Genomic DNA, 12,572 nt, shown 5'->3' on the forward strand with positions numbered 1-12,572 from the left:
AAGGTGAAGTAGGCGTTATTCCCCATTTTTAAAGAACTGAGGGTCAGAGAGGCACCTGGTACCAAACACCAAGCCCGGCTGACAACATCCCCAAAACATGGCTGGCACATCATTTCCATCTCTATCCCAGGTCCCGCGCACTTAATAGGCTTAAAAACCCTGAGATGGAAGTGATGTCTCTCATTTGACATAAGGGAACTCTTGGATCTAAGGGGTGGTGACTCTCTCAAGGTCACCGGGCTAAGACATCGGAGGCGCTGCAGGCAGTGTCGGCGTGTCAGCTGGCTCAACTCAGCGCCCGGGATGCTCTCCACGGCCGGACGGAGGCCCAGCTACCCCAGCGTTCCCGACTCGCGCCTTCCACACTTGCCTGGCCCTTCTCCCGATGTTCTGTCCCCGGGAGACGGCGAGTCGGGGCCGGCCTCCTCGTCGTCCTCGTCCTCGTCGTCCTCCGCGCTGGTAAAGCTGAGGGTGCCGCTGAGACGGGAGGACAGGCCCTCGGCGTCGTCGTCCTCCAGCTCGGAGGTCTCCGGGAACTGCTCGGCCTCCGGGCCCGCCGCCGCCTCCCCGGGGCCCTCGCTGGCCAGGGCGTGCCGCAGCCGGTGCAGGAGCCGCGAGGCCATGGCACCCGGGGGGGAGCGGGCGCCACCGGGTCCAGGGCGGGGTGGGAGGAGGACCCCCGCCCCGCGGGAGAGCAAGGGCGGGGCCCAGGCCGGAGGAGGAGGAGGGGCCTGCGGAGGCCCCGCCCCCGGCCGCTGCGGGCGCCGCCAGCCCCGGGGTCCCTCGCTCCCTCCCGGGGTCCGGGGGCCCTGGTCCCGCCTCTCTCTCCCCGTCACGCGCCCCTGCCTCTCGCGTTCGGGGTGAACTCCCGGGCGCCTCTCCGAGGGGTCCCGACGCGGCCCGCGGCTTAGCGAGGCTGACCTGCCGGGCGGCTCCGGCCGCGGCCGCTTCCTGCCGCCGCCCGCCTCGGCCCCGCCCGCTCCCCGGGCTCCCGGGAATCCGGCCGCCGTCCACGGGAGACCTGGGAGTCCTGGGCCGGCGGCGGAGCCCCGTCTCCCCGGGCCAGGCGCGCGCCTCCAGGAATCCCCGGAGAGCCCCAGGGCACCCCAGTTTCCCCCCGGGCTTCTCCAGCCGCCCCGCCCTGGACTGGGGATGACCGAACCCCGGGGCTCTACCGCTGGCCTGCACCCCGGCCCTGTTTATTTACCTATTTTAAAACTTGGAGATGGGTCTCGCTAAATTGCCCAGGCTGACCTTGAACTTGTGACCCTGCTGCCTTCGCCTCAGCCTCACGAGTAACTTGGATTACAGCGCAGGGCATCTGGCACTTATTAATTTTACAATGTGATTATGCGATTTAAGGGATCCCATTTCTCTGGTGAAAAAAATCAAAGTCTTCGGTTGGGCTCTAACGTCACTAAGCCATGACCTCATAGAGCCTAAAATTTCTTACGTAGAACGGGAACAATAAGAAGCATTTTCTAGTTTTGGCTTATTGTTTGTTACTGTGTAGGCTCTGGAGATTGAGCCCAGGACCTTGTGCATAGCAGGCAAGCAGTCTACCACTGAGCCACACTCCCAGCTCCCGGATTTTACAGCTTTTTAAAGAGCTTTAGTCTAGTGCCTCACACAGGGCAATTACACAAGGATCATTGTTTCTGCAGTGTTCACAGACTTTCACAATCTCATTTGCGCCTCACACACGAGAAATAGGCACGCTGGGAAACAGCCAGAGAGGCTGAGTTGCTTGTCCAAGATCACACAGCTTCCTGCAGGTTTCTGCACATTGTTCTTTTCCCAGGCATTGATCCTGGTAACCTCAGCAGCTTCTCTGGAGCTCTGTGGTTTATCTTTTACCGCAGGGTAACTGTAGGTCAAGAAAAATTTCTTGTTGTTTCCTTTCAGAAGATCTAGATATGAGTCCCTAGCAGGGCAGATTTTGTTAGTTCCACAATAAAACAAAATCTCTTTGGCAGCACCTCCTATATTTGAGTGACACAGGAGAGAGGGTTGGGGAAATACTTTTGAATGAGAACCGCCCTCCCTGGCCTCCATAAAGCAGAAGGTTCTCATCTTTCAGTTCCACTGTGTTCTACATCCAGTTCTAGGTTCTTTGCATATTTTCATGTCTCACCCTCACAACATCCTGGGGAGGTGGGATGGGCAATCGTGGTCCATTCTGAAGATAAAGAAACTGAGGCAAATTCACTTCCCCAAGATCCACCTCTGGGAAATACGGGAGCTGAGATTTAAGTTCAAGTCCATAATTTCAGAGATTTAATTCCTCTTCCTTTGGCTTGCAGGTAGGATGTTGGGATAAAAAAGATGCACTTCATTTATTCACTCAACCCTCACTCACTCATCAACTGTGGCTAAATATCAACTTGTCCTTGGCATATGTCTCTCAAGTCTGGCTGTAAAACTGGTGCTCATAAACTCAAGGCTATCAGAGCAGGAGGGTCCTTCAGAAATCTGTCCTGTCACTTCCATTGACAGGTGGATCGACTAAGGCTTAGTGAGGGGAAGGGACTTATGCTTCATTATATAAACAGGTCAGAACAAGGAGCTCTCTTGACGTCTCCACCATTTAGATGCTGCATGGCATTTCCCCACAGCCTCCCTAAGAGATGGGTATTCGTCTCCACTTGTACATACTCAGTGACATTACCTCTTGAAGCCAACCGTTCCTGTTATGGTTCAGCCATGACGGTTAGGAAGTTCCTCCTTCTAAAGAATCAAATGACATTCAGTTCAGGTTTTTTTTTTTTTTTTTTTTCCCCTGTGGTGCTGGGATTGAACCCATGGCCTTGTGCATGTGATGTAAGCACTCTACCAGTGAGCTATATCCCCAGCCCTACTCTTTTTTTTTTTTAATGCTTTTATTAGTGCATTATAGTTATGTGTAATAGTGGGTTTGGGTTCATGGTTCAACTGTTTAGTTATTCTTATACAGAATACAGTATTAAACCCTGCTCAGTACCCGCTGCAGGTGAAGCCAGATTTAAAGATAGGTAGTTAGTGTAGTTGGGTAAATCGGGTCTAATATCCAGTAAGATAAAGAAAATGGAGGCCATTATTGAAAATGAAGTCCAGGAAACCAGAGCAGCACTTGGGGACATTGAAATGTTAATGTCCCCAAGGGCCAGAACCCATCCTAAGGAACTGCTGATGAAACAGCTGCCAGCAAACTGGGAGGTGCTGGTCAGACCGCCCCAGCCTTCCTGCCCAGAGGACTCCTCCAGCCCACCTGTCTCCACCTCTGCCTTCCCACCTGCATCCCATCACTGCAGGACGGAGGGAAACAAAGTTCAGGGGTGTGGGAGGACTAACAGGAGACCTTAGCTGTAAAAGAGGGAACACCTCCCCTTCCACGGATTCAGCCTTTTGGTCCCCTTCTTCCTCCAGGAGAAGTCTTTTCTGCTGTCCTTTAATAAAGCTTCTACTTTCCACTCTACACTTGCCTCCACGTGCTTCTTGTGCTGAATTTTTTCTTTTTCCAGTATTGGAGATTGAAGCTAGGGCCTTCTGCCTGCTAGCTAAGTGCTCTACCACTGAGCTATACCCCATCCCTTTTCTTTTCTTTTTGAACTTTATTTTGAGATAGGGTCTTGCTAAATTGTCCAGGCTGGTCTTGAAGTTACGATCCTCTTGCCTCAGCCTCTCTAATAGCTGGAATTACAGGAGTTTACCGCCATGTCTGGCGTAGGTCCTGGGAGTCTTTTTTTGTTTTTTGTACTGGGTATTGAACCCAGGGCACTTACCCACTGAGCCATATCCCCAGCCCTTTTAATTTTTTATTTTAAGACAGAGTCTCACTGAGTTGCTTACGGCCTTGCTAAATTGCTGAGGCTGACTTTGAACCTACAAGCCTCCTGCCTCAGCCTCCCGAGCTGCCAGAATTATAGGTGTGTGCCACCGTGCCTGGTGAGATTTGATGTTGAACAAGAAATTTTCTCTGGCCATGGAACTCAGAATCGGTTGCGATCCTGATGAAGTCAATGTTTTTGCTGCTGTGACCAAAAGACCTGACACGAGCCAGGTGCTGTGGTACACACCTGTGATCCCAGTGGCTCAAGAGGCTGAGGCAGGAGGATCACAAATTCAAAGCCAGCCTCAACAATTTAGTGAGGCCTTAAGAAGTTTAGTGAGGCCCTGTCTCAAAATAAAAAAAAATAAAAAGGGCTGGGGATGTGGCTCAGTGGTTAAGCACCCCTGCGCTCAATCCCTGGTACAAGAAAACAAAACAAAAACAAAAGAACCTGAGAACAATTTCAGAGGAGGAGAACTTCACTTGGTGCTCAGGGTTTCAGAGATCTCATCTATAATGGAGAAGTCCACTGCTCTGGGTCTGAGGTGAGGCAGAACGTCATGGTGAAAGAGTGTGGAGGAGGAAAGCAGCCCAAACATGGCCACCAGGAAGCTCTGCTCACAAGGACGAAATTCAAACCCAGAAAGGCACACCCCCAGTGACCGCCTCCTCTAGCCATTCCCTTCCGCCATGAGGTTCTGCCTTTTCTTGGGCCTAGAGCTATGGAGGAGTTGGCCTCTCAAACTGTGAGCCCCAAATAAACTTTTCCTCCTCCATGTTGCTCTTGTCAGATCTTTGGTCACAGCAACATAAAAGCTGACTAAAATAGCCGGGCACAGTGGCACATGTGACTCGGGAAGCTAAGGCGGGAGGATCACGAGTTCAAAGCCAGCCTCAGCAAAAGTGAGGTGCTAAGCAACTCAGTGAGACCCTGTTTCTAAATAGAATAGAAATAGAGCTGGGGATGTGGCTCAGTGGTCGAGTGCCCCCGAGTTCAATGCCTGGTACCCTCTTCCCCACAAAAATTGGACTAAACAGATTCTAAGGCATGTTCAGTGCTCTGATTGAGGGAACTACTGGAGACCACCTTGGACCTCCAGGCTGGGTGTAGGGAAGGGGAAACCTGGAGGAAGTGATTTTTTTTTTCTGGGCCTGGGGATTGAACCCAGGGGGACTTTATCACTGAGCTACATCCCAGCCCTTTTTAAAATTTTTCATTTTGAGACAAGCTCTTGCTAAAGTTGCTCAAGGTCTTGCTAAAGAGTGATACTCCTGCATCCCTGAGTTGCTGGGATTACAGACATGTGCCACCGTGCCCACTAGAAGATGTTAAAACCGAGAAAGATGACAGGTAAGCAGGCAGGTGAAGAGAAGGAAGATGGGCATTTCTGGCATCATATGCAAAGGCCCTGGGGTTCATAAAAGGTGGTGTTCACGGCCATGTTTAAGTCTGACTAGAGGAGAGCAACCTGCAACTGAGGGAGGAGAGAAAGAGGAAGATTGCAGAGACAGTGAGTGGGACCTTGCTCAGTCACACTAAGGAGTTTGATCCTTATCTATTTCTCTGACTAAACCTAAGAATAAATTAACGAATAGTGATTGAGGAGGGTTCCAGACCTTCTGTTCCAAAGGAATCGAGTGGTTCCAGTGTTTCTTGTCCAAATTGGAATCCCGAGTAGCAGTCCTTGGCCCTGCCTGGCGGGAGGCCTTATTTAGCCTGGCTGGCTCCTCGAGCTTTTCTTGGGAATGTCTATATATAGGGGCAGGGGGCAGCCCAGTTGCCACTGTCCATCTGACTTCCCCTGTGTCCAGTCTCCCTTTCCTGGCCTGTCCCTGCTCTTGGTGTCCCAGTGCTCCTCCTGTTGCCTCTGCCACTGTCTATGAGCCTTGCTTTTTACTCCACCCGGCCTAGCATGAACCTAAGGGTTCTCAGGTGGCTTCCTTGGACTAGGTCCCCCACCCCCACTTCTCCAGAGGGCTACCTGAGCTCCTCCACTTTCTTCTGAGCTCTGGGAAGGGGCCAGCTCTCCCTTTACCACTTAGAGCACTTTCTTCTACCTCCCCCAAAGTGAATCTCAAATCCCCTTTCCCTGGAGAAAGGTAACTTGAGAGAAGAATCTTTGTTTTCAATGCTTCTTTCTCCAAAAGCATACCCCTTTTCTCCTTTAGCCCTCTGTATCCTCCTCCCTCTGAAGGGTCCCCTGAGGACTGTCCCACCTTCTTCCCAGTCAGGATTAATAAGAATTGCCAAATCCAGGTGCACCGATATGACTGTAGTCCTAGCTACTGGGGGGGCTGAGGCAGGAGGATCGCTTGACCCCAGGAGCTCTAGGCCAGCTGGATAAATAGAGGCTCCATCTCAAAGAAAGACTTAAAAAGAAAGAAAAAATGTCATCATTTCTGTAGATCTTTATGATTTACTATGACTTACAAAGTCCTCCAGGCACTTGGGGCTTGTAATAGCTGCCACCTCATAGGATGAGGTCATGTGGTTAAAATGCTTAGTACAGTGTGTGTCATGTGGTAGAAGTTCAATCAACGGTAGCCTCCCCATCACTCTCCTCTTACCACTACCATGTCCCCTACCACTTAATATGGTTCAAAGATATGATCTTTCCCTTGCTGAGCACCGGCCCTATGGACCTGGCACCAGTAGGTGACTTATACCTGGACTCCCATTTGCCATACTCTTTTCTTTTTTTTTTTTTTTTGTACCAGGGATTGAACCCAGGGGCACTTAGCCACTGAGCCATATTCCCATCCATATATATATATATATATTAGAGACAGAGTATTCTGGGTTGCTAGGGCCTTGCTGAGTTGCTGAGGCTGCCTTTGAACTGGTGATCCTCCTGCCTCAGCCTCCTGAGCGGCAGGGATGACAGTGTGTGCCACCACACCCAGAGGCCATGGTCTCTTTATGAGGAACCATGAGGAAAGGAGGCTCATAGGGTCATCACCCAAGGTCAGGCAGCTCGCAGAGGCAGGCCTGGGTCTCGAATCTTGAACTTCAAGCTGTGTGCTCTTCCCATCCCACCGTGCTGCCTCCTTGTCACTGTTCCGCCATCTTACCCATCTCCAAGCCAGTGTGCTTCTGGAGGAGGGGCCCTCTAAGGTAGTGGAGCAGGGCGCGCCCTCCTCAGAAGAATCTAGGACTACGTCAAGGCCTGCCACCTGCTCAGAGGCTTAAATTTCTCTGCAAGGGACCTTGGCTAAATTAGGTAATGGGCTAGGACTCTGGAAGGGGTGGGGCTTGGTGACCCCAGGATCTGATTGGGCAAGATATCCAGTCCTGGGGAGCAGGGAGGTGGGAGGAGAGGGTGCCCCTACAAATCCTGGGGGCTGGAGTGGGCCAAAGCGTCTTTGGGTGGTGGAGTGGAGAGGAGGTGACCCACAGCAGAGGAGTCCCAGTGACCAGCAATCATGGTAAGGACAAGAAGGGACTTCCTTCCTGGCTTGCTAGAAGTCTCTGGGTCTCGTTCAGCCCGATCTGGGTGCACTGAGGGGCAGCTAGGGGTGTTGGAAGGTAGAACGTGAAGTTTCCTGGAACCCAGGTGTCTTGGAGAAATCCCAGGAAAAGGCCTTTGACTTTTCGTGGATGAGGAGGGCTGGGGTGGTCCAGGGTCGGATCCTCAGGGCCTAGATCCCCTGCCCACCTTCTGAGCTTCCAGCATTTGTAGAGCTAGGAGGGGGTCTTCGCTTGTCTCCTTCATAGTGGAGATTCGGACCCTGAGGGCCACAGTGAGTCGGCCAGCAGCCCTGTGGCAGGGGTGGGCTTTTGAAGCCCAGCCAAACCCTCCTGTCCTCTGGAGGATGGAAGGCCACAGGGTCTGGGGCTGGCTGTCTGAGAGGTGTTTACTCCAATGACCGAATGGCAGGAAGGAAGCTCAAGATCCCCATGTCTGCGAGTTCTCTGAGGGGAGGGACAATCTGTCCACCTCTTCTTGGTGGTCTCTGAGTCTCAGGGCTCCCAGGGTCCTGAGCATGATCAGAAGAAGCAAAAGGTGACAGACTAGAGTTAGAGAGCCCCCATCCTCCCAGAAGGGGTCTTGATTTGGGTTGTCATTCTCCTCTGAGGTCCCCTCCCTGCTTGGCTTCAAGGAGTAACTAGACCCCAGAGGCCAGCTGCTGTGCCCAGACCACCTAAAAATAGCCTGTCTTCCTGGCAGGGACCAGCAGAGGGGAGAAGGCGGGGGCGGGGAGAAGGAGGGGGCCAGGACCAGCTGGCCAAAGAACTCCTTGGATACCTCAGTGGTTCTTCACCACCAACCTCAGCCCAAAGCCCCTGACCCAGGAAGTCCCCACAGAAACTGTATTTTCACACCAAAGCCTCATAACATTTTGCCCAGTGTGAGAGGCATTCACTCCAATGACTGAGGTATGAGAAGGAAACCTAAAATTTCCCCATCTGCAAATTCCCTGAGGGGAGAGACTGTATGTCCATCTCTTCTTGGTGGTCTCAGTGTCTGGTCTAAGGCCTAACGCTTAGCAGGTGCTCAATAACTGTGTTGCATTATTATTCATTTGAGAACAAATGTTTATTGAGCAACTACTAAAGTACAAGCCACCATTAGGGGACAGGGGGAGATTGGAAGATCATGCTAGAGTGTACTGACAGGATGCCAAGCCCTTCATCACTCCTGATTTCATCTTACCCCTCAAAGTCACTTGAGAGGAAGGTATGCAAAGTGACTTGCCCAAGGTCGTTGGGGATTCCTGACCTGGCCTCCAATGGACAAATGAAAAGACCTTGGTGTGTTTTTTTTATTTAATTATTTTTTTTTCATTGTCCTTAGCACAGAATGTGCTGCTAGAAAACTCTGGGTCTCCTTCAGCCTGATCTGGGTGCACTGAGGGGCAGTTAGTGGGTGTCAGAAGATAAAATGTGAAGTTTCCTGGAACCCAGGTGTCTTGGAGAAATCCCAGGAAGTGTGTGCCAAGTTGGTCTTTAGGAGGACTCAGGGGCACTTCCCTACAGAAATGGGGATGGAGGCTGCGCTCAGTGGCCCATCCTCAAAACTCAGGAGGCTGAGGCAGGAGGATTGCAATTTTGAGGCCAGCTTCAGCAATTTAGGGGGGGCCCTGTCTCAAAAAATAAATAAATAAATAAAAAGGGCTGGGGTTGTGGCTCCGTGGTAGAAAGCCCCTGGGTTCAATCCCTAGTACTGCCCCCACACAAAACATAAAAATTTAAAAAGTGGAGGTCGAGGAGAACGGGGCTCAGGGGGACTCTGCTCCCTTCTGCTCTCTGACTCGCTCTGTCTTCTGCAGACGGACCAGCAGGCGGAGGCCCGGTCCTACCTCAGCGAGGAGATGATCGCTGGTGAGTGGGTTGGGCAGCTGTCGCCAGTGGGCGGCGGGTGTGTTGGGGAACGTTTTGGCCTCTGGGCAGCGTCAGCCTCGCCTCAGCCCCCCATTCTCCTTCCCCTGGCAGAGTTCAAGGCTGCCTTTGACATGTTTGATGCTGATGGTGGCGGGGACATCAGCGTCAAAGAGTTGGGCACCGTCATGAGGATGCTGGGCCAGACACCCACCAAAGAGGAGCTGGACGCCATCATCGAGGAGGTGGACGAGGACGGTAGGCGGGTGGCCCTCCGAGGCGGGGGCGGCGGGGAGAGCAGGCGGCCCGGCTGGGGCTCAGCGCGCCTGCTCCCTCAGGCAGCGGCACCATCGACTTCGAGGAGTTCTTGGTCATGATGGTGCGCCAGATGAAGGAGGACGCCAAGGGCAAGAGCGAGGAGGAGCTGGCCGAGTGTTTCCGCATCTTCGACAGGTGCGCGGGGACCTGGCGGCTCACCTGGGCGGGCCCCGGGGGGGGCTCGGGTGTCCGGTGGCCGAGGTAACCCAGGTAACCCGCGCCCTGCGCCCTGCGCCCACCCCGCAGGAACGCGGACGGCTACATCGACGCCGAGGAGCTGGCCGAGATCTTCCGGGCCTCTGGGGAGCACGTGACGGACGAGGAGATCGAATCCTTGATGAAAGACGGGGACAAGAACAACGACGGCCGCATTGACTTCGACGGTGAGGCCGCAGGGGCCACATGGAGCTCTGGGGCACGGTGCCAGTGCGGATGGCACTCACGCGGGTGCCCTTGGCCTTGTGGGTGGGCTGGGTGGGGCCGGCCAAGTCCCCTCCCAGCCCCGGGTGGCACCCTCTGCTGCCGTGAGGGACCGCAGACCCCCTTCCTCCCTTCCCGCAGAGTTCCTGAAGATGATGGAGGGTGTGCAGTAAGGAGCCGGCCGTCTGCCCCGAGACCGCGCGTCCCTCGGGCGCGGGCAGCGCCAGCCCACCGGTCGTCCCTGCCCCACCGGGAGGCGCGGCCCTTCTGACTGCGTCGGGAGGGAATAAAAGCACAAGTTGCAAAGCTCAGCTCGTGACATGAGTGACGGGGGGTGGACTGGGACCGCGGCTCTCGGGCCGCCTGGGTGGGATGCTGCACAGCAGTGCGGGCCCCGCCGCGGTGTGAGACCCAGGCGGCCGCGCGGCCAGGGTGGCTTGGGGTGCGCTCTGCGGGGTGCGCCCTGCCGGGTAGCCGCCGGCTCCGGGCCGCGGGCACTGGGCCAGCGGTTGCACCTGGCAGTGGAGGGGAGACCGCAGGGACTTGGAACGGAGTCCAGGGGAGCCGGTGGCACCAGGAGGGCGCCCAGGACGGCGGGTAGGGTGAAGGTGCGCTCCAGGGGAGAGGGGTGAAGTCTCTTCACTTCTCCACCGTCCTTCTTTTCTGGAACCTTTGGGTCTTGGGTGTCCGACTTGCCTCCTTCTGGGCCATCCGGCTGAGGAGGGTCGGGGTGTCCATCCATCCCAGCCAGCATTACTGCTGCTTGAACGACTTTGCTCTTCCAAGCTTCCTAGGTGCCTTGCTGTAGGGGAGGGTGGAGCGCCCAGAAGAGGTTGAGCCCATCATCTCGACCCAGGACCCCTATCTCGGTCTGCCTCCAGCTCCCTGCCTTCAGCCCGCTCCACAGCACTCCATAGAGGCCAATAGCATAATGGAGCAAAAATGAAATGGGCCCTGGCCACTCCCCCTCTGAAACGCTTCAAGGCTTTCCATAACTTTTAGAACCAGCTCCCAATTCCTCCCCTCCTCTCCCTCACAACCTTCCCACTACTCATTCCTGTGGACTAGGGCGCATTTCCAAGCCCCTGGCCTTTGCACATGCTGTTCTGACTCCTTAGAATGCTTTCCTCCTTCTTATAAATTCTTCATCTCACAACAAGATACCATCTCTGCGCTTGATCCCCACCCTGGCTGGCTAGGATATAGCTCCCAAAGCTCTTTGTCAACAACTCAGTTACAGCAGGTGCCCCCTTATAGCTAATTAAGTGTAGAGGAAGTTTAGCTGTAGAGCCAGGCTGAGTCTGAATCCTCACTGCCTTTGACAAATTAAGCCACTCTGCTTGTTTCCTCATCTGTAAATGAGGATAGTGATTAGTGCTAATCTCACAGGGTTTTAAGAATGAGTTCTTGTGTGCAATGTGCTTAGAATAGTGCCTGATACATAGTAAATATTTAAAAATGCTAGCCAGACTCAGTGGCGCACACCCAAAATCCCAGTGACTAGGGAGACAGAGGCAGGAGGATTGCAGGCGACCTTGGCATCTTAGCAAGAACCTGTCTGAAAATAAAGACAGGATGTGGCTCAGTGGTAAAGCTCCCCTGAGTTCAGTGCCCAGTACCAAAACACAAAAATAACAAACCCTCAAATATTATATGTAAGAAGAATATATATGATATATATGCTAGATATCATCATCATCATTCTTGAAATTGAACCCCACTGTTACTGTATTTTTTGCTACAGTCCTCCTTCTCCATTCCTGTCCTGTTTATTTCTTGTTTTTGTTCTATTCATATATTTCCCAGCTTGTATTTTCAGCCAGAAATTGGTGCTGGGGTTTGGTAACCATTAGTATTTATTGAGTGCCCACTCTGGGCTGTGCCCTTGCCTTATAGCCATTGTCTCATTCACCCACACAACACACCTAGAGGCAGATGCTGTTATTCCCACTTTACATTTGAGGAAATTAAATCCATGCCTTAAATGGATGAATCCTACTCCCCTCTGTCTGGTTCTCCTGTGTTCCCCATCTCAGGCTTGATACTGAGGATGGGGCCCAAGACAAGAATTCTGGCACTCAGTCTCCACCTCTAAAAGATCTAGCCCTATTACTTCCTTTTTTTTGGTGTTGGGGATTGAAATTGGGGGTGCTTTACCATGAGCTACATCCCAATCTCCCCCTTTTAAATTTTATTTATTTTTAGAGACAGAGTCTAAGTTGCTTAAGGCCTTGCTAATTTGTTGAGGCTGGCCTTGAACTCGGGATCCTTCACCTCAGCCTCCAGAGTCCCAGCATGTGCCACTGCAAGCTGGCCTCAAGCTTTTAGTCCGCCTGCCTCAGCTTCCTGCGGTGCTGGATTACAGGCCTGCACCACCACCTCAGCATTTAATTAGAACCAGTTTAGCACCAGGTTCTGAGCTTTGCTTTCCCAGGCATCCTCTGAGTGACTTTGACAATTGAAAGCATCAGAACCTGGAAAGCTTGTTGGGAACTAGAATTGGCTCTTCTAACAAGTTCCAGGGGGGTGCCCTTGCTCCTGGAAGAACCACACATCAAAAGGCAACCCTGCCCCTTCAAAATTTGCATTAAAAAAAAATCACACATATTTTTAGTTGTGAATGAAACTTTATTTTTATGTGGTGCTGAGAATCGAATCCAGTGCCTCACATGTGCTAGGCAAGTGATCTACCACTGAGCCCCAGCC

The 12,572-nt window shown here is 53.0% G+C and overlaps 1 protein-coding gene across 2 annotated transcripts; it reads left to right on the forward strand.

Annotated features, from left to right (window-relative positions):
* Positions 1-70: 70 nt before the first annotated feature.
* On the forward strand, positions 71-10,172 carry Tnnc2 (troponin C2, fast skeletal type). 2 transcript variants are annotated; one of them, XM_046432840.2, is made up of 6 exons: positions 71-459; positions 9,080-9,131; positions 9,243-9,386; positions 9,467-9,581; positions 9,693-9,829; positions 10,008-10,172. In XM_046432840.2, the coding sequence occupies exons 1-6, from the start codon at positions 304-306 to the stop codon at positions 10,037-10,039; spliced, it is 636 nt and encodes a 211-aa protein (XP_046288796.1). In that variant the 5' UTR covers positions 71-303; the 3' UTR covers positions 10,040-10,172. The 2 variants fall into 2 exon arrangements, with proteins under 2 accessions (XP_046288796.1, XP_046288797.1); XM_046432841.2 differs by lacking the exon at positions 71-459 and adding an exon at positions 6,752-7,234.
* Positions 10,173-12,572: the final 2,400 nt, after the last annotated feature.

The sequence above is a fragment of the Marmota monax genome, unplaced genomic scaffold, assembly GCF_021218885.2.
Source record: "Marmota monax isolate L192 unplaced genomic scaffold, Marmota_monax_Labrador192_F-V1.1 WCK01_AAM20220418_F8-fsc00014, whole genome shotgun sequence".
NCBI lineage: Eukaryota > Metazoa > Chordata > Mammalia > Rodentia > Sciuridae > Marmota > Marmota monax.

Excerpts from the sequence above, each read along its gene's own strand:
- Tnnc2 (XM_046432840.2), top strand. The coding sequence starts at position 304 with ATGCTCTCCACGGCCGGACGGAGGCCCAGCTACCCCAGCGTTCCCGAC. Across the intron at positions 9,387-9,466 it reads CGAGGAGGTGGACGAGGACG|GCAGCGGCACCATCGACTTC; the intron begins GTAGGCGGGTGG and ends CTGCTCCCTCAG. Across the intron at positions 9,830-10,007 it reads CGGCCGCATTGACTTCGACG|AGTTCCTGAAGATGATGGAG; the intron begins GTGAGGCCGCAG and ends CCCTTCCCGCAG.